This window comes from Rhamphochromis sp. 'chilingali' (assembly GCF_963969265.1).
Source record: "Rhamphochromis sp. 'chilingali' genome assembly, chromosome: 20".
Lineage (NCBI taxonomy): Eukaryota > Metazoa > Chordata > Actinopteri > Cichliformes > Cichlidae > Rhamphochromis > Rhamphochromis sp. 'chilingali'.
In genome coordinates this window covers 13,144,901-13,166,363 of record NC_137947.1, presented here as the reverse complement: position 1 = coordinate 13,166,363, position 21,463 = coordinate 13,144,901, and the positions used below count along the sequence as shown (strand labels likewise).

General features: G+C 37.9%; 1 protein-coding gene across 2 annotated transcripts in view; it reads right to left on the bottom strand.

Annotated features, from left to right (window-relative positions):
- The window catches only part of wdr27 (WD repeat domain 27), a 53,087-nt gene that overhangs the window by 16,340 nt on the left and 15,284 nt on the right, over window positions 1-21,463 (bottom strand). For both annotated transcript variants that reach the window (XM_080869844.1, XM_080869845.1), the window contains exons 18-23: window positions 20,793-20,926; window positions 20,487-20,584; window positions 17,578-17,699; window positions 13,196-13,293; window positions 8,394-8,496; window positions 5,131-5,229 (exon numbers count right to left, since the gene is read on the bottom strand). In XM_080869844.1, coding sequence (XP_080725970.1) covers window positions 5,131-5,229; window positions 8,394-8,496; window positions 13,196-13,293; window positions 17,578-17,699; window positions 20,487-20,584; window positions 20,793-20,926 — 654 coding nt within the window. The remainder of the gene's footprint in view (window positions 1-5,130; window positions 5,230-8,393; window positions 8,497-13,195; window positions 13,294-17,577; window positions 17,700-20,486; window positions 20,585-20,792; window positions 20,927-21,463) is intronic.

Sequence of the window (21,463 nt, the reverse complement as noted above, 5' to 3'; positions counted from 1 at the left end):
TTTCACTAGTGTGGAGTTTCTCCATGGAGACTTTTTCCTTCCAGAGATAACCTTCACCTTAATGGGGGCAATAGTGTCCATTACATTTAACATTTTTGCATTAAAGCTATTGACGAGCTCATTGACTGAACCTTTGGACAGGTCAGGTGTTAATGGGAAGACCTGGTTAAAGATCTCACTACTGTCTTCAGTTATACACCGTTTTGTGATCACTGCTGTTGATATATTTGTGTGGGCTGAGATTTTACTTTCAAAGAAAACACAGTAAAGATCAGATAAGCCCACATCAGACACAGTAATGTTTGAAATGCTCAGGCCTTTGGAGATCAGTAGGTCGAGAGTGTGTCCTCTATTATGTGTGGCCTCTGTTACATGCTGAGTCAGCCCAAAGTTGCCCAGAGTGTTACTCAGGTCTTTAGTCCCTTTGTCCTGAGGGTTGTCCACATGGATGTTAAAATCCCCAACAATAATTACACAGTCGAAATCAACACAGATCACAGACAGCAGTTCACTGAGGTCATTAAAAAAGTCTGTGCAGTATTTGGGAGGCCTGTAAACATTAAGAAACACAACTTTGGATGGGGCCTTCAGCTGTAAAGCCACATATTCAAAAGACTGAAAACTTCCAGGAGATAGCTGCTTACATTGAAATGATTCATTAAATAAGACAGCGACCCCTCCTCCTCTCCTGCTCACCCTGGCCTCACTGATAAAACTGTAGTTAGGAGGGGTCGTCTCGATGAGAACAGCTCCACACCAATAATGAACCCTCTTTTGAAGTGAACTGCTGATAGTCAAGCTATCAGCAGTCCTGACCTGCTGATAGTCAAGCTATCAGCAGGTCAGGATGACACAGAACAGAAATATGAGTAATCCAAACAGTGTGCAGCGCCATGAAATCTGTGCCCCTCATCTGACCCAGTAACCCGTTTCTTCACTTCTGGCTAAAACATTTTTCTTTACACATGAATCCAAAATTCCAAATTCAATGGAAAAAGTACCTGTGGATACAGTAGCATGACTGCCTTGTTTAAAGGCACTACTAAATTGTAATCTCAAAAAAGAAAAAAAGAACATCCTATTTTGTATTATATGCAAGGAATGACAAGAACACCCCTGTTGCATGTGAAAATCCTTCTGCTCTAATTTACACAATAGCACATTAAGGTTCAACACGAGAAAGCAAACAAATTGCAAACAAATTTACAGCTGCATACAATGCAACTCCCACACGATTTTATAAGACAGCATTGTGAAGTGACAATAAAAGCTAAAATCCCTAATTACAAACTAAAGTACAGGAATAAACCTAAGGGAATAAACCCTGAGGTGGATCTGTCTGCTTGATTCTCTTTTAAGTATTCAGGTGGAAAACATGAGTGATAAATGAGTGGAAAATATGCATTGCCTTATCTGTCTGTGTCTCCCATCAGAGGTTTCTCACAGCTGTAAATATGGAGAACATCTGGCCCTCAAATGTAGATCAACAGCAAGATGAACACAGGTTAGGGACATTTTTTGCCAGCACTTTGTCTTAGGAGAAAGCATGAGCATAGCATATTTCCAATATATCACATGGTTAACTTTAGAACTAACCGGCCATTTCTCAGGACTTCTTGAACTTAAAATGACTTTTGACTTATTGCTTTTGGCTCACAAAAATTAAACCACAGATAGGTAATCTGAGCAAAGTATAAGTTAGCACCAGGTGAACAGGCACTTCTGCAGGGTTAAAAGAAACTATCTGCTTCACAAGTAAGCAAACAAGATTTGCTAATGATCACATCTGGCAAAATTATGGACAAAGGGAGTTACTGAACTTTTGGAGAAACTGAGGAAAAATTAGAGAACCAGTAAATAAAGTCATACCAGTGCTATGGATGGAATCATAACATTTACTGAGCTTTTATGTCATCAGACCCATCTCCAATGACAACTGAGCAAAACTGCCTCCCTAAACGGGTTTTGTCAAACCACCCTGAAATCATTTTGGGAACAGCGATCTGTGGTGGATGCATGCAACTGTGCCCAGCTGTGTACTAACCGCAATCAGATAATTGGTTGACAAAATGCAGAGGACAATTTACCAGTAAGCTAAACTTGTGACGTCCACTAAAATTCAACAAAACAGGCAAAAATGACTTGACTAATCCACAAGACTCAGATAAATTACCTAACTAAACATTTAGATGCCTGTACGTCTTAACATCAACATAATTCTTATATCAACTTTCAGCCTAGTTTGACCTAGTTTGTGGCAAGGCTGTACTGGTTTTTACAGCAAAACCCTCATTTTTTATAATGTATTCTGTATGCAAAGGCCTGTTACATGAATGTGAGAATGTAAATACTACTAGAGTATATGTTCATCATTATTACATTATATATATTTACTTTCTGATAAGATATATATCACTATTTCAATCTACAACCCGACACGTGTGGTGGAAAGTAAGATAAAGTCTATTGATTCAACATGTCTTGTTTCTGAATTTCTGATTTGTCCCATCAAGTAAAACAAAATGTACAGAAGTACTAATGTTGAGCAAGCACGCCCTGACTGATGAAGTGTGTCTTCAAACTCTGCAGATCACTGTACTTCAGCCAGATAATGGCTATGAACCAAGCTTTCCACTTTCAAGCTGGGAAATCTGAATGTATCATTGTGCTCCAAAGTTTCGCTGAATTGAGTTACAAAAATGGACATGCAGATTTAAAACATGTGCCTTGAGTTGACAACACAGTCAACAAATCTTAAAAGATGTTCAGCAAAGGCTGTGATATTATAACATAGAATCTATATTTTAGATTTTATTTTTTATAAGTATTCTTGCTTTGGATATTTTCAAAGGAATGCGTTGCTTTATTAAAAAGGCACTATATATGTTGTTAGTCACTAAAAGCATGTTGGTATAAAGCAGCACTGTAATGGCAATTCAAAGTAAACACATATCTTTTCTGTTTTCTTTGGTGCAACTCCCCACATTCCATGAATTGTTTTCTTCTAGATTGATGGCAGGCCAGGCAAAGATAAACAGTTTTAAATCCTTGTGGATAACTTTTAATAATTCATAGATCACAGAACAACCCCTGCAACAGATTGGCAACCTGGGTAGGGTGTACTCTGCATCTCGATCCGTGATAGCTTTGATAAGCTCCAGCCTAACCATTAGCAAAAGAAGATGGATGGATGACAGCACAAACTAAACCCTTTCAATAATTGTTTTTAATTGAAAGCAGCTTTGAGTCACAGGTGAGTAAAGATATCACAGGTCACATGATTTTTCATTACTGAGGCATTTTGACCGTGGGTGATGTAACTTAGCATTAAACGATTCACGCTATTGAGTACAGAGCTCACAGTGTCTATGATCTGAAGATTCCTGCATGCATATGCACCTATGCCCTGGCTCCAAGGATTGGATTCTGTAAGGTTTTATCCTAGTCAAACAAGTGCAGGATCAGGAAGTTCTAGTTTCAGAGTTTTGCTGACTTATGATCGCTTCAATGGGAGAAGCCCCAATAATAAAACTGGCTGAAGTGCCATTATAGTAATTCCAGTCTCCGGTGTGGTACTAGAATCCAGACTGAACACTTAGATGTATCAGACATGAAAATGTGGCTACCGGAAGCAAAGATAAAAAAAACGAATGACAAAAGATCCTGTAGCAATCTGTCTTGATGTGTTACGTTGTGTACAGCAATCAACCAGCTCGGAAACCAGCTTGTTTGCTTTTGCTTATTTAGGTCTGATGGCTGCAGTGTTTTGGTTCCCTGCTGTGTGTAGTCTTTCGTTGGCTCATTTTCATTCATCTTCAGTCCTGAAAGCCCTTGAACCTAACCACCAGAGGAATGTTTTTTCTTTGTTTGTTAAGCAACTTAACACAGGCCTATGAATCATTTAAGCAAAGAAATACCAAACTCAAGGGATGAACCAGTGCTGTATCTATGCATCACAGACAATTTAACTGGAACCAGTTTTAAACTTTGCTACCAGTCACAGAGAATCAGGGAGAAAAGGATGAGTTATGCCAACTTACAAAAGAACTGGACTAAAAATCAGTGCCAACAGGTCTTGTGGAATGATAAATCCAATATTTTTATGGGGGCTTTTTAGCCTTTATTGTGATAGGAAAGTGCAGAAAAGACAGGAAAGCTGAGTGAAAGACTAGGGGAAGAATGCATAAAATGGCCTTGGGGCAAATTTGAAACCAGACCTCTACATTAGCCTTATAATATATGGGAGGCTTGCTGAACTTACTGAGCTAAACTGGCACCCCAATGATTTGTTGTTCTATGTATGAAGGAGGTAAAGAGAGAGGTACAGCCATCTGTAAGACACAGAAGGCTCTGTCATGGCTCGGTGCTGGATTTCAGCCAGTAGCATTAGGGATATTGTCAAAACTGATGGAATTATGGATGTAGAGAATTACCATCAATTGAACACTTTCAGTCATGAATAGGCTTTCCCAGAGCTTGGACCTCCACATTATTGAAGCAGTTTGCGTCCATCTTTGCGGAATCAAAGGAAGCCAACATCCAAAGAAGAAGAGCTTTGGATGTTTTTAAGAAGCCTGGAGAACTATTCCTGAAGACTACATAAAGAGGAGTTCAAGATGTGTTGAAGAATAATGATTGTCATACCAAAAATTGACTTTCATCACTGGAATTATAGAATCTGTACTTTTGGCTTGCATGAATTCACATGTTTCAAAAAAGAAAATGCTGCACCTATTTCTTATTTTCATAGCATAATGTAAAGAAATGAACAGTACCTCAAGATTTTTGTATAGTATTGTAGATATCGCACTATAGACTGCATAGTTACATAGGCTACCTTGCTCACTAACCTAGCTAGGGTTAGCTCCCTACAAAAAAAAGGTGAATATTGCTAAAATGTTAAACTCAGTTCAATCCACAAACTGATAGGTGGCATCAAGTAAATCATTTGTCACATTTAAAGTATTGTGTTGACTATACTACGCAGTGAGTACAGACAAAGACACCTTAATAAGTCGTCCCAGAGGAGATCATTCAGTTTTCATTGGAATATGAAGCAAAGATATTTTTTTGAGGCACATCATTGCATATTTATCTATACACAAAAACAAACAGTAATCAGAGTCTTACCTGTGGTGTAGCAGGGTTGAAGGCCACATTAAGCACAGTGTCTGAGTGGTTTTGTAATCTGTGGAGATAGTTGCTGCTACGGATGTCATACACATAGGCCTGCAATTAAGGACACAATGAATGTATACAGAAGCTTAGTGTGTACCATTGTACTTACAACACACAATTATGTTCTGACGAGCATGATGATAATGCAGATCAACTTGAGTATCATTTCAGCTTCAAGGGTAAATGTTTATCTTTTTTTGTACTTCCAGACACAAATGACATTTAATATACAGTGCATGTATATAGTAAAATGTCCAGCCAAGATTGATTGCTAGGGGTAAATGTCCAAAGCCCAAATTTCTTGTAAACAGGAGTATTAAAGCGATTAAAGCTTGTCCAGAAATCAGACATGTAGCAGACACTAAAAGTCACGCCAAAGTCAATCATCCTTTGTGCTGGACTAATCTCAAAATAACTGAAGTTCAATAGAGTAAATAAACAGGGTATTTTAGCAGTTTTTCAGTAATTAACAAAATCTGTAATTTATCAAAACACGGTTTGCATTCTTTTTGTGTCCTATGCTTCTTCTTATATTTACTGAGTAGTTTCCTGATTCCTGAGTGCTCGGATAACCTGTGATATAAATAATGGTAAACAGTGATGAAGAAGGTCAATTTAAACACCTGAGTGTTGGATGCTGATTTTCAGCTTTAAAAACTGTGTAAGTGTAAATTTTAATGTTAAAGCATAAATACTCATACTGAAGTTTGTTGCACAGACAGATGTCAAAATAGTGAACATCTCAAAATCAAGCTGCCATTACCAGTTATAACAAAGCCTTGCAGATACTGCGTGTTACTAGTGTATTTTGCTTTGAGGTAGTTAGGAATTGTTAATCACCCCTGTGGGAGTTGTGGATTTTATACTTCCTCTCGTTGATTTAAAAAAGAAAAACCCCCAAAATCGTTAGCGTACTGAATGTCTCCATCTGTTTCATTTGAGACCTTAGAACAGAAAGTTTGTTATTGTATGCTTTTTCTAAATATAATCAGTAAGTTTTTAGAAAAATGCATTAACCTCAGTGCCATAAGGACAGATAAAAACAGATGTGGGGATGTCTGCTACAAGATGAAGATTCATCAAATTCCTGCAGCTGTTTTGTATCATGTTTCCCCGAAAAAAAAGAAAAAAAAAAACCCTGCTTCAAATGAATCCTGTCAAAAGAGTGACTCCTGTCTAAGGCTTATGAAGTGTGTGATGCCTGAAAGGGATTTAGGTATATGGAAGAAAAAAGTTATCTTAGGAATGTTTTAATATCACATGGATCACATGATGTATTAGTTTATGTCAATAGTAACTGAAACGGAGCAGAGCCCAGGGTCAGGAGGGTTTGCAATATATCACTGAGCATATATTCTGATTAATAAATTGATAATTAAGTCACAGTTTCATGATAAGAAATAATACATATTTCATCTGTATATAGAAAAGCTAAATATCAGCCATGCTAAAATGATATTCCACTTCGGTTACTTTTGGGCTAAGTTTTTTGGAAAATGTGTAATATGATCTAGGGAGTCTTTTTTAGACTATTCAGGTTCCTTTTTTTTCCATGATTGCTTTTTGATATATTAAGACAAGTACAAATGTGTCTGGCTCATATAAGTCTCAAGGCAGCTACAAATAAATACGATGTAGCTCACTACCGTATACTCTCCCGGTTTCCAAGAAACGCTGGAAATGACCGATCTCAACAGAGATGCAAAAGTCTGTGCTGTGCTGAGTCCCCATAATTAATAAGAATCAGCAGCATGCATATATTATTCCACTGCTTTCAACAAGCACGTATACGAGAAGAACAGAGAGATGGATAAGGAAAAGGGAGGCTGTCTTCTGGAAACGTCTTGAAAGTCAGGCAAGCTCTGGAAAAGCAATTAAACAGTTGTGCTTCAACATGAATGTTGACTTCTTTGGAAAAAGGGTTGAATCCAAATAAAAATCTCTGAGTCAAGCACAAACAGTCCTTTCCTTAAATGGAGGTAAAACTGATAAAGATATTAATCATTTTTGCTGCTATTTTTACCTTCCTAAGGTCAGTTATGTTGTAGTTTTAACTTGGGTGACAACATTTATTAGCCAAACATTAGCAGGTAGAGAACTCTAAAACTAGGGTGCCACATGTGAGACAGCTCTGGCATCCATGCGAGCAAGTCTGAGACTGAAAGTGAATCTATAGGAAGGAGGATCGGGGGAGCAGGCGGTGAGGAGATACGGCATCTTGGGAGATATGAAAAGGTTAGGGTTTGGGAATTAATTTTTAAAGTTAATCTTGTAGGTCTCAGTGATTTTGCGATGAGTAGAGGTATTATATAATTAGTGGATTTAGAATCAGTCTTGTTGAAGCCATCACATTTTGCCAAACCAAGGCCATAGCTTTTTTTCTTTGTCCCGAACTGAACCACTTGGTTCTACAGTGCACAAGTCACGTGTTTGGTTTGCTTTCCTTCTTAACACCAGTTTGAGTGATCTTACCTGTAGTGTCCTGTAATGGTACAATTTAAATTTCCATTTCTACCAACTCCTCCAAAAGCCATTCTGAATACCTGTGCCATGGGCATTTCGCCAAGCAGGATCATGTAACATAAATGTTTTACAACCAGGACATGTATATCTATTTTATGTCTATATTATGTCTAAAATATTTGGCCATCTCTCAGGTGCTGTGTCAGGTCTTTGCTGGATTATTCCTGTTTCTTAAGGACATGAGATGCACTTGATCAGTGTGTCCGATGACATCAGAAAGCCAACTCTGCTTTTAAGTGCTTTTTACGTTAGTTCTGCATAACCTATGTAGACTTTATCAATCAATAAATAAATCAAACAAACCGTCTGATACTTTGACCTCACTCTCAACCAGGCTGCCCATCCCTGAGCCTGGTTCTGCCAGACATTTCTTCCTGTTAAAAGGGAGCTTTTCCTTCCCACTGTTGCCAAATGGATGCTTGTAGTGGGTTGTTTGACTTGTGGGGTTTTCAGTTATTGTACAATCTTTACCTTACATTATAAAGCACCTTGAGGCAACTGTTGTTGGTGCAATATAAATAAACCTGAATTGAACTTTTATAGGAAAAAACAAGATGAAGAACAGCCTAGATATTGCAAAAGGTCAAAACTTTTCTGTTTCACTTTATAATGTTTTAATCCCTATGATGATTTTTTTTTATCTGTTTGCAATGTATACAGGTGGCTTTGATGGACCCAGTGAGACTGCTTACACAGTTATCCTCAGAGCCTGTGGCAATGAAGCGTCCACATGGCGAAACGGCTGAAGAGCAGGGCTGGCAGCGATTTACATGGTTCTCATAACGCCGTACACACCTGGTGAGAAGAAGCACACAGTGGTAAGAAATCACTGATGTTAATAAATTCAAACAACTTTATGTGACGGACAGACTTGATGCGTGACCAGTGATCCTTTATATTAGTTTGTATGTTATAAGGCTATCTAAAAGGTTTTACTGGGTCTAGTAAACTTAAAATAAATGTTTGGGAACTGGGATATCTTTGCTATGCATGCTATTTCACAGTGCACACATTACGATGCTGAAGCGTTGAGCTGAAGGTGCAAAATATATGGAACAGAAGGAGAACGGCACTCCATGGACTGCTTTACAAACAACTGAACCAGCTGAGCACAGGGAGTTGAGCATGACTCAAGGAAAACACAGGAAAGAGACTTCGTTAATGAAAAATGTTTCCCTCATGCAACTTCTGTGCTGTTTCATTTGGTTTGCAAAGGCATGTAATGTCTTTGCAATGCCACTAACAGGTAACTAAGCTAGTGCCTCTATATGGGCTGGCATACTGGCAGGCCAGTCCTTTGACAGCATCTGGTGAGAGCATGTCTTTGACATTCACATGCTAATGTCATTAAGTTGGGCTAAAAGTAGGGCATATTCACCGACCATAAAGAAATCTGATATACCCAGTACCAGAACTTTATGGAACTTATAATGTTGAGTTGGTGCTAAGACTGTGCCAGAAAACTGTTGATTCAGTTTAATGGCATGCTTACTTTCATTGCTCTTCTCTCGTATTCAATGGGATTACTTAATTATCTCTTTTTTTCAGGATGACGACATTGTCAGCTGACTATGACATTTGCTCATGTAGCCCTCAATAAAAAGGCCATATGACAGAACAGAGGCAACAAGATGGGACAGTCCATAGGTTTTGCTCTTCAGATTTTGGAAAGATTTCGAAGAGTTATTTCTTAAATATTGAACTTTTTCGTCACAAAAAAACTTCTTTTCTTTTATAATACACAAACTTTCTGTCTGTGTTTGCTTCATTTTTCATCAACTCCTACAAGATCAGGAGTTTAGCAGCCAAACTTGACATGCAGGTACATTTTAGGCCCATGAAGGTTCTTATCTATATCAGCAATGGTTACAGGTGCATCTTCACCATATAAAAGTGTTTTATCAATTTAAATTTATGACAATAAAGTCTTATTTATATCCACAAAAGCTATTTTTAAAATCATACACTAAAACTATATAGTGTTGCCTATAGCAGCAACCTAGCAACAAAACCAATTTTTGTATTTATGCACTGAAAATTATTAAAGAGGATTAGGGCCACTGGGGGAAAAAAGTGGTCACGTTTTTATTTTCTTCTTTTCCAGACTGACTTTTTTCTCGGAATTCTGACTTTTTCCTCTGAATGATTATTTCTCAGAATTCTGACTTTTTTCTCAGAATCCTGACTTTTTTCCCCAGAATTTTGAGATTAAAGTCAGAATTCTGACTTTTTTCTCCTAATTCTGACTTTTTTCTCAGAATTCTGTAAAAGAAGAAAAAAAAAAGACTTGCCCACTTTTTTTTTCAGTGGCCCTAATCCTCTTTCGTAGAAAATACCTCATAGAAACATAATTTGAATTTCAACAGCACAAACAGGCCAAACAATACTGTAGCACATACAAGTTATTTAGATGAACAGCGAGATAACTGGGAATTACCTGTTCTGATTTCTAGGGCAACATTTCTACATCTTAACATTTCTGCGCTGCAACAGTGCTTACACAAATTGTCACTACTGCACTTTAAAAAACACTTTAGCAGTTCACAGTAAGCACTCATCTGGTTTTCTAGGCCAGAGCGTGAAAGCGAATGTTTTGACTGAAGAAGGGAAGATGAGTTACACACATACACACTCTATGTTGTGTAAGTGATAACTATCTGGCATTTTGCAGATCACTACACCAGAGGGTATGATCCTCTTGAGTGAGAGCCAATACAGTTATTGAATCCACTTGGGTATTCGGTGTAATCATCAAGGTAATCAGCAGGGTAATCCTAGCTCATTATATTCTGCCAATGAATTTCAGAATATTTAACTGCCCCAGAGCATATCAGATAAGAGCTGGCTTTTTCTTAATATTACTTCATGTAAATACATTGTTTATGTATTTCTTCACATATATTCAGACGGATTAAATTATGGAAAGAGAAGCAGATCACCATCTGTTCTCTATTTTTAGAATTGGCATGTCATCGATTTTGAATCATGCTTAATGCTGGTGTGTACACCCTTCAACTGGAACATTGCATACATATCAAAATACAAGTGGTGACTGAAAGGTTATGGCTTTAAAAGTACTTTAACCAATATAGTGGATCTATACAGTATACTAAACTAATTGTTTGGCAAAGTGGCCATGGTCATCACGTGCTGATGGACAACAGCTGTCCTGGCAATCCTGCAGCTGTCAAACGAAACATGACCACTTATTTAATCAGCACCTTCTAAGAAAATGCCTGGTCTGATTGAGTTCCTGAGTAATCTTATTCTCTGCTTGTCAGCACAAATTCAGTGCATCATCGCATAAAATTTTTCGATGAAAAGACATTTCCATTTTAACTATTGTGCATTTCTATTGAAATAATTTAACGCCATTACAATTATCATGGGATAGAGACAACATTTGCGTCACATATCTGAAATGTCCCGGTACATATAAGGGTCAGTTCATCAAACTTACACAAACACGCACACAGTCGTGTTTTCATATCCTTGTGCGGACATCTAAGTGACAAAATGTTTTCCCTAGCCACTTGCATTAAACCTAACCTTTAAAAGTGAATGCAAAGCCCTAACCCTTACCCTATTCCGAACGCATAACCTAATTGTATCCCTGACACTAAAACCACATTTTGAGTCTCAAAAATGCCTTTAAACTTATGGGGCGATAGATTTTGTCCCCATAAGGGACTTGTTGGTCCCCGCAAGTTTAGTAAACTTCGAATTTTGGGTCCCTGCAAAGATATTTGATAAACAATTTTTAACACTGATTTGATTACTTTGATTAGCAGTAAACAAGACTGAAATATTTATTTAGTGGCCTGGTGCCATGTTTTGTGGTTAATAGTCATTAATTGTTTTCATCCATGCGTATGTTTCACCTCCAAAGAACTCTGCGTACTGAGGGATGTTTGATAAAACCTCTTAAAATGAGGGGTTGACCTAGAAACGAGCCACAAATATTTATCAGATAGCATTAAGATTTGATGGAGGGACGGAAGAGGAGTTACACATGGAAGCAGCTTCAGACATGAAAGAATGAAATAATTAATAATGCCGTTCAACTCGGCCCAAAAAAAAAAGAAGAAAGGAAAAAAAAAATCCAAATCACTGAGGAATGTTTGTGTAAGAAAATGTTGAAGTTAGTCGAATGTAAGGTCATCTTTAAAGTCTCAACAAAAGAAGTGTAATAAAAATGATTTCTTCCCTAACGTTCTTGGACTTATGAGAATCTGGAGGATTTGGTGAAATAACACTAGACTCAGAAGCCAACCTTCATCCAGGTTTGTCAACAGGTGATAAAGGTTGAATAGGAATGTTACAAATTTTGGCAAAATAATTTCATAATGAAAAAGACATTTTCAGAATTTCCAAGCATATTGATCACTATCACTTCCTTCAATGTATAGTATTAGGAGAACATCTTGAGCTAGCCCTCAATTCCTTATATTTTGCTAAAAAGGAGACATTCTAATCCTTTCTTAAAGTAGTCTTGTGCAAGAGTTATCCAGGCTTCAGGCCAATGCTTGTACCAGACTGTCTTCAGAGGAATGTTTTTGTTTTTGTTTGTTTGTTAAACCACTTAACTTTTACCTTTGAATCATTTAAGCATAAAAAAGCCACTAAATCAAGGGATGACCAGGAGTGTCTTCATCTTTATCTTTTGGCACTTTGTTACTAGCAGCCAGTTGCAAAGACACACATTTTCTTCCCATTTCTTTATCTGGCTTTATCAAAATGCTAAAGATAAAAGAATTTTGCAGATCTAAAATAGTATTTTTGTACTAACAATGTAATTCCAACAAAGCTATTAGCTGAAAACTTGGCATGTCTGTACATGTTGTGCAGTATGCCCTTAAAAAACATCTGTGGAAACTAGACAAGTGCAGCACAAAAGATGAAGAGGCATCTGAAAAGAATTCTTTCATACTGATGACTCCAAATTTGACATTTTTAGTTTAAATTGTTGTCAATGTGTACAGAGGAGGTACAACAATGAGAACATTAGCTACTGATACAACAGTGCTCATGGTGTTGAAAATATGAACGCCGAAAAGTACAATCAGATTGTGATCCACCCGTGAAATACCATCTAGAAAGTCGGCTATGCTTACCTATTTAAAAAAACTAAAATGTTAAAAACAAAAAACAAAAAAAACAAAACAACAGTTGACAAACTGATCTGTGACATCAGGGTTACTTGATCTTTTATATACTTTGCTCAAAACTTTTGCAAAAAGAAATCTTATGTAGTAAATCATTTACTACATAAGATTGTTGTAGTAGCATTTACAGCATTTGCAGTAATTGCTAATGCATTTACTGCAAATGCATTAGCTACTGATACAATAGGTTTTGAACATGATTTCCCTTTAAGAAGCAAGAGACTACAGTAGACTACAGTAGATTATAAAGCACCATTTTCCTTGTCTTATGATCATATTACAAGTACATTCAATACAAATTGCACAGAATATGTTACAATAATACAGACCTAAGTGTTCGAAGGTCCCAGATCTTCATACCATCAGTGACAGCACTGGTCAGGAAGAGGTTGTATGAATCTGGAGCCTGTGAGCTAAACGCTGATCCCTTTAATGATACACAATGAACAAAACAGCTTAGTCAGCACAAGCTTTACCTGAAAATGGATATAAATCTTCTTTTTTTCCCTAAATTTTTTATTATTATACTATTAGTATAATGTATACTACTTCAAAACAGAAGGTGATATTTAAAAAAAAAAATCACGCTGGGCTGTAAAAACAAAAACGGAAGCAAAAGTGAGGTTAGGTGGGAGTGTCTTAGCGTCATCACTGTTTTTTAGTTAAATAGAAAAGCAAAGAACTTCCACTACAAATCTATCCATCTATTCCACACAGCTCTTTCAGACCCACTTATTGAATGCTATAGGTAAATGTGTAAGAGAGAAAAGCTTAGGGAGAGCCGGAGAGAAAAAGAGTTAGAGAGAGAAAGAAGCGGTGGGGGGGATTGTTTAGATTTCCACTGAAAGTGTGAGAACGGCAGCCTGAGAGGGCATTTCCAGTTCTTTTTTTCCGAGAAGTCCTGCGCTGTGATGAGTTCCAGGTGAATTTTGTCAAAAAGGCGATGGAAATTTCAAGTAAGAAAAGCTGCTTCTCAAAATGCAGTTCCTGATGTTTGGTGAGCCTCAGGAGGAAAACCAATAGTGAAGGGAAAAAATGTGCGTAGACTCCAAGCAGGAGCAATGCTACTAATCCTACGGCACCCAAAGGCCCCTCAGGCCCCCAGGCGGAGAATCCCACAGTGACATCAATAGCCAAGCTAAAAACAACACACCACAGGCTTTCCGCAATGTAATGCACACAATAGCTAGCGTGACAAAGAACAAGCACCTCTGGGCTGAAGGAATAAAGTCAGCTGTGAGCAAGAGTGAATTGCAGTTGAATGCTTTAATGCACTTCATCCATACCACAAGGTGCAGTGTATCCAGCTAATCCAGGCTGGCCCGAGTCTAAAGCAAGTTAGATACTGACCAAAGTCAGTATCTAAGGGTCAGTGGGTACAAGCCTCCTTCACACCAAAACATATACTTTTCTGCATCTACTAAGTTACATGAGCATCTGTACAATAGGTAATTATTTTTATATATGTTTTATAATAAAAGTTAATGGGTTTGTTGCTGTTACAAAGCTGGCAAGCATTCTTATGACTCTTGTATGTAGAGATACCAGTCCCTCCATGTCACTGTAACATGTGAGGCAATAAAAATGCTAACTATAAGCTGAATAAATAAATGAGACTTGAATAAATGAATTTTATAGTTTCACTGTGAGCAATATTTTTCATAGCACTATAATAGATGTGGACGCCAGCCCAAGCTGTCTACTTATTAGACACCAACAAATTGAGTCCAGATTGGTTCAAGACACTGATGTGGAAGTAAGGCCACATAAACCCAGACTGCATCATGGAACAGCTTTACTCCAAGGCCATCATCCAGCATCATCCTCCTGCCATCCCCTATGGCAGTCTTAATCCTCCTGCGCTACGGAGTAACATTCAAGATGAATGATACTGATGATGGCATGTCCTGTCTGTCTGTCACGGAAATGTTTGTATAACCATGATTTTTGTTTTTAACCATGACCTTTTTCATTCACACCACAAACGTAACACTTTTATTGCCTCAAAAACGATCCGTGTCTTGTGCCTTACGTAACTTGCAAAACACTCATAGATGCCTTATGTAAGACTATTACATCTGCCAAATAGTAGCCCCTTCAAGGGTAAAATGGAAGATGAGGCTCACACCAGTAATCGGTTCCAAGTCAAGCAAATTCTTCGCTTTGTGGGTTAGATCTCAACGTCATCCAATCTGCGTATGGACTGAGGAGATGTCTCTGCCTCTATCAAAGATTGGAGGTTAAGGCTAGGTTTAGTCAGACTATGAATGAGAAAAGACGTGAAAAAGATTTGACAACGCTCAGCAACATCAAAACTTAAATATGTGCCTTCAAAAAAAAATTGCATTTGTATTAAAGAACACTATCATTATCAGGATAAGTGCAATGTTTATGGTTTAGGGTGAAAAATCTTTTTTAGTAAAGCGTTCTGTCCCTTTATGCCAAGCAATGATTGAATTCAATTATATAGTGCCAAATCACCACAACAGTCATCTCAAGGTGCTTTATATTGTAAGCTAAAGACCCTGCAATGCAAGAGAGAAAACCCTCAACATCAAACAACCACCTGTGAGCAAAAAGTTTGCGACTGTGGAAAGAAGAAAACTCCGTCAGAACCAAGTTCAAGCAGGGGGAACCATATGCTGCGACAGGTTGGGGGTGATGGGAGGAAGACGGGATAAAAGACATAGTGTGGAAGAGAGCCAGAAATGAATAACTAAAGATTAAATGCAGAGAGGTGTGTAAGCACACAGAGAGCAGCCTAGGCCTATTGCACTAAGGGAGAATTTAGGGTCACCTGATCCAGCCCTAACTATATGCTTTATCAAAAAAGAAAGTTTTAAGTCTAATCTTAAAAGTAGAGATGGTGTCTGTTTTGCAAATCCAAATTAGGAGCTGTTTCCACAGAAAAGGAGCCTGAAAGTAAGCCTGCTCTATTGGGGTGATACAGTACTATGAGGTCTTTAAGATAAGCTGGGGACTGATTATTCAACATCCCGTATGTGAGGAGAAGGAACTGAAATTTGATTCTAAGAAAAGCCAGGGTGGAAGAAAAATGCTGTCTCTTTCTAATCTCTGTCAGTACCCTTGCTGCAGAATTTTGGATCAACTGAAGGCTTTTCTCAGGGGGTTTTAAGGACACCCTGATAACAATGAAGTAATAAATGCATCGACTATTTTTCAGCATCACTCTAAGACAGGATGTTTCTAATTTTAGATAATATTGTGTGAATGTAGTCGTACATATTTATTTAACATACACACTGAAGGACAAAAATGGTCAAAAATGACTCCAGAATTCCTCACAGTGTTACTGGGGGCCAAGGTAATGCCATCAAGAATAAGTATCTGGTTCAACCCAGTAACATGACAAAACGTGTAATTAACACGCCAGTCCACCGTGTCCATTTCACGCTTTGGCTAGGCAAAGCGTGAAATGGACACACATGCAGAAGTTGCATTACCAGCAGGGGGAGACGCTCCCCCGTGAATATTTTCATGTTTGCTTGGAATAAAATATCTCCCTCGGCTGTCACTGCACGTGACGGCAACTTACTGCAACGTCGGCATGCGTTCATGTGTGAAATGGAGATGGTGGACTATCTGTTACTATCCGTGATATCATGCTCAATTATCTAAGGTGAGGACATCCCAAAAAGAACGCTGGTTTGAGCGGGGAGTCAAGGAGGCCATTTATGTGACCAATGGTCATGACAATTTGCAGTCAGCCCATTATTAGTCAGTTGTGCTAGAGTCAATGATTATGCAAATGTACTGTTTATAAAGTTGGGGAAACCTCAACTGACACTGTGGAAGTCACTTGGATGAGTGACGAAATAGCTAGCTACGTCCACATGAGCAGAATGAACCTTTTTTTGGATTGGGTTGTCTGGTTAGACATTTTTAAACACTTAAACTTACACAACACTTACACCTAAAGCTGTTTGTCTTAAATTATCTTACATTATCTGCTAAAATGAGAAGCAATTGGAAATAAATTGTTCAAGCACTTGATTTAGAGCCTGGAGCGTTTCCCAGGTGTCACAGGGCGAGAGTTGGGGTACACCCTTGACGACGTACCAGTACACCACAAGGAGACAAACATTGGAGGAAGCTGGAGTTCCTGGACAGGGTCCATGCATTAACAGGGACAACATACAAACTCCACACTTTCATACTGTAAGTCGCTTATATATACTGTGATGACTGACATTACAACGTAACCAATTACAAACGATCATGCATAAAGGCTGAAATAATCATACAGGAAGTTATAAAGCTGGGTTCACATCTACTTCTTTAAATTGAATTTTCAAATATACCGCATACCCAAATGGAAATATTTTAACAGAATTCCAAATACATATAAGAGATTTGATTTAAAAAGCAACATCTTCCAGTTTTTGAAACAATTCTGGTTTAGCATGTGGACAAAATATTACTTTACCGCTAAGTGGTTCACTGGTGAGCTGGTGGGTATTAAGTGATTAACTGCATTTCGTTGCCCTGTACCTGTGCATGTGCAATGACAATAAAGTTGAATTCTATTCTATTCTATTCTATTCTATTCTATTCTATTCTATTAACAAGATGATATATAATAGTATTAGACAAAGATACAATCGAAGGGAATTACTATTACACAAGACAAATACATGCATATACATCAAGGGTAGTTTTTTTTTTCACATGAACAGTCGAATCGCCTCACCTTGTTCTGTGTGATGCAATGGATGGCTCTGCTGTGGGCATCAGGCACCTCTGAGGCAACTGTGCCTTTGTTCATGTCAAATACTTGAATAGACCGATCTGACCCACACACCAAAACAATGTCTGAAACAGCTTGTTAAGTAATGTTTTAACATTTTTCTCAGAGGACCAGCACCTCAAACAAAAATAACATATATTTAATCAACTATTTTCTATCATTTACAACCTTGGTAGCTTTTTAGGGCCGTGTGATGTATTCAGTCAAAAACTGAATACAATGGTTTGCCTTCCTGTAGACACCTTAATTCATTCCATGCTGTTTTATGTAAGTAGACAGAAATGAAAAGAAGGCCTTGTAGGCCTTATTATGGTGTACACGGACACTCCTACTAAAGAACAGTGTTAAAATCTCATGAGATATTGTAACAGTTTTAAAAATCCAAAATATTTCATACACACTGTGGAGAAGGGAAATTATTTTACTGCTATTGTTAAATAATTGTCATCAGTACCATTGCATTAAGAATATAATCTGGAGTTTATATTGCATTCAGGGGTTAAACAGTGTCTCTTTCAGAAAGACTGAGTTGCAGGCTGACAGGAAGTTGTATGCAGAAGTGGAAGTTATTTTGAGCCGCAGGCTAAGACGAGGCTTTAACAATGTAACAGATAGCTTTAAGAAGGCCTTAAGCAGTTATGACTATTTTATACACAATGCATATCTGTGCTTATTAAAGAGTTGGAGCTCGGTCAATTAATTGGGGGTTGGAAGCTTTGTTCGGCGCGATGTTCGGACAATCTATTGTGCAAGTGACTTGGAGCCATAGAAGGAATTGCAATACATGCTTACAAAACACTTATATATCAGATCATTTTATATTAAGGTTTTAGTAGAGGTTCTTGGTTAAAACATTTATTTAGTAGAAGACAGACACATAGTCTCAGTGAGCCTCTGTCCTGGTGAAAGGTCAGAAGTGCAACAGGTGAATTGAGAAAGAGCATGTGAGGTCGTGACACACACACATGAGTTAGATTTATTTAGAGGAGAGAGAGGTTACTCATGTCTGGCTGTAACTGCAAAAGTGTCTCGGTAAAAGAGGAACCGTTCCTTGTTGTCTCGGCAAGAAAGAGGAACAAGACAAGAACTGAAAGGTAGACAGGAAGGGCCAGCCATGAAAATAGAAGATGATCTTCTGGGGTAAAAGCCAGAAGATCATCTTGTATAAATCTATGTATAAAATGTATCTGTGACGCATGAAGGGGCGTCAGTAAACAAACCCTGATGCTATAAAATATCTGTTCATGCTTTGATTAAGTCGAGGACTACTGGCTGTCTGCGTACAGAGTGTCTTCCCACACGTGTGTTCATTAAAATCATTGTTTGACCAAGACCTTCTGGACCATGAGTGGTTTGTACTCTCCCTCCTCAATTTTGAACCTTAACAACACTTTGACCTAAGAAGGCTGCCATTATTTTATATGACCAATCAATTTTATGATTTAAACCTGTTGCATCCCACAGCTATCATTACAAAGTCGCTATTTCTGACAGACTGGTCAGTTTCCACAAGAACTTAACATTACTCTGTCTATGCAACTGATCCATTTCACTAAGAAAAAGAGCTCACAAATGCTGTTGGTTATACGTGACAATTTTCACTTATGAGTCTAAATGCTCTCAGATAGCAAATGAAACTTCAGTTTTCTGTTTTCTTACCCTTCCCAATTCAAGTGCATAATCCTTGCTAAAGTGGCCACTTCGGGACAAATAGCAGTGGCTACCATTCATCTGCAATGAGTGTTGGCTGTCAGTTCACGGTTTACCTCAGCTGTCAATATGTGTCCATGTCTATTTACTATGGAGGAAGCAGTAAAACTCTGTGAAAAGAGTCTGATAAGAGGATATCCTGACCTTTTCTGTTAATAAATGCTGCTGTTAGTGAAACTTTCTTAAAAATAGATCAAACACTTTTAGACACTAAGTGAATAAACTCTTACACGAATGTAAGCAAACTGTTCAGAGGGAAAGTGTGATTTTTAGGACACTCAAGTCTAATGTTTGCTGGCATAATGCTGTAACAACCAGCTGTTATTGTTGTTTAGCCGGCTTGTCAGCTGTGCTGAGACGGGAAGGTCGCATGTCTTATCTGCTGACAATAACTAATTGCACAAATACTGGGAATAAAAAAAGCACGTTTATGCATCTTTGCATGTGTTAGATCCCTGACTTCGGTTCAAGAGATAAGGTGAGGTGAGGAGGAAGAGGATGAGGTGAAAATGAGGGAGAAGAGAGAACAATGGTGGAGAAGAAGGAAGACATAATTAGAAAGAGACAATGCAAATGCACATGTACAAATGTGAAATGGTCGTATGTAGTTTGAAAAAACCTACTGTATCTTTTTTCGTATTATTAATAGACTGATTCTAAGTTTATGAGAAGGAATACATATAGTGTAAGCCATACATTATCAATGCAAATTTATGAGTACAATATTTTTTTGCTTTTTTTAAATTAACTAAAATAAATAAACTAAACATTTTGATTGAATTCCAACTATATGTATATCTGCATATTTACATATGTCATCACCCTATATGCATATTCTTTTTGTTCTGTACATGGTAGGGCAAAGTGAACTAAAGTGGAGCAGAACTGCTCCTGAGAGGACCTCTTATTAGTGGATTTATTGGAAAATAAATGCATTGTAAACCCTCAAATTCCTCACATTCCTAAATAAACTACAGAAAACCTCATTCATTCACAGGTAGAATCCACAATGGAAGCCCTGGGGCAACATCTAAAGACACCATAGACAAACTGCTGTGGATGACATGGGAAATGTCTGTGTATGTGCAGTCTGAACTGAAACACCTCTGCTGTACGAACAGTAACAACAGGAAGAAGGATACGGGAGAAAAAATCATTGATCGCAGACAAGGCAGTGATGTCTGTTGCTGATGTTGTCGCAAAGCATCCAGCCAATTTGCTGACACTCCGTTGATGATATCTAAGGAGAAAAAAGCTTGAATTTGTCTCACTTTCTTCACAATACATCCATGTGTATACAGCTTCATGACAAAAAAGATTATATAGGAATTCAGCTGAAGACCAATGAAGAAAATACATACATAAACCAATAGTTTACGTAGCATTTATAAGGTTCACATGGTAAACTGTTGTGTATCTATTTACATGTATGAATCACTTGCAATTACCTTTTTATGTCATCGCGTGTGATGTCCAGGTTATACAGGTACAGGTACAGAGAGGGTCCGGATGCCAGAAGTACAAATTTGTTGAGATAATAAAACTGAGCACCTCTAATGGGTTTGGAGAACATTTTGTCACCCTAGCAGAGACAAAAATCAGCCTTAATAGTATTTTTTTTATTTAATTATTAAAACATTTGCAAGACTTCAGTTTTACTTCAGTTTTTACTTCAGTCTTACTTATACTTACTTATACTAGTATACCAGACCACATCTCATCAACACAAACTTAACAAACTTTTTCTCACAACTGCAACTCTCAGAAGCCGTTTGTGATCCTGGCTCACCCAGACATAGCCCTTGTCCCTGAAACGACTTGTATTCATTGCCAAGCTGTTTCACAAAAATACCAAGCAGTCAAAGGCTGTAGACCCAGCCAAACTGTCTAACTGAGTGAAACAAAGCAGGGATGATAAGCATCAGATATGGGGAGACCTTGGAGCTTAAGGACAGACCCTTGTTTTTACTTGGCATGACAAAGCAACTGAGTGTCCCATTAAATATGATACCCAGTGAGGTAAGGAGGGTCTGCATACGATCAGAGTTTTGGATCCTCCAACTTCAGTTGAGGCTTCGATAGCAAAAGTGCTATCACTGCGCCAAGAAACACATTATTT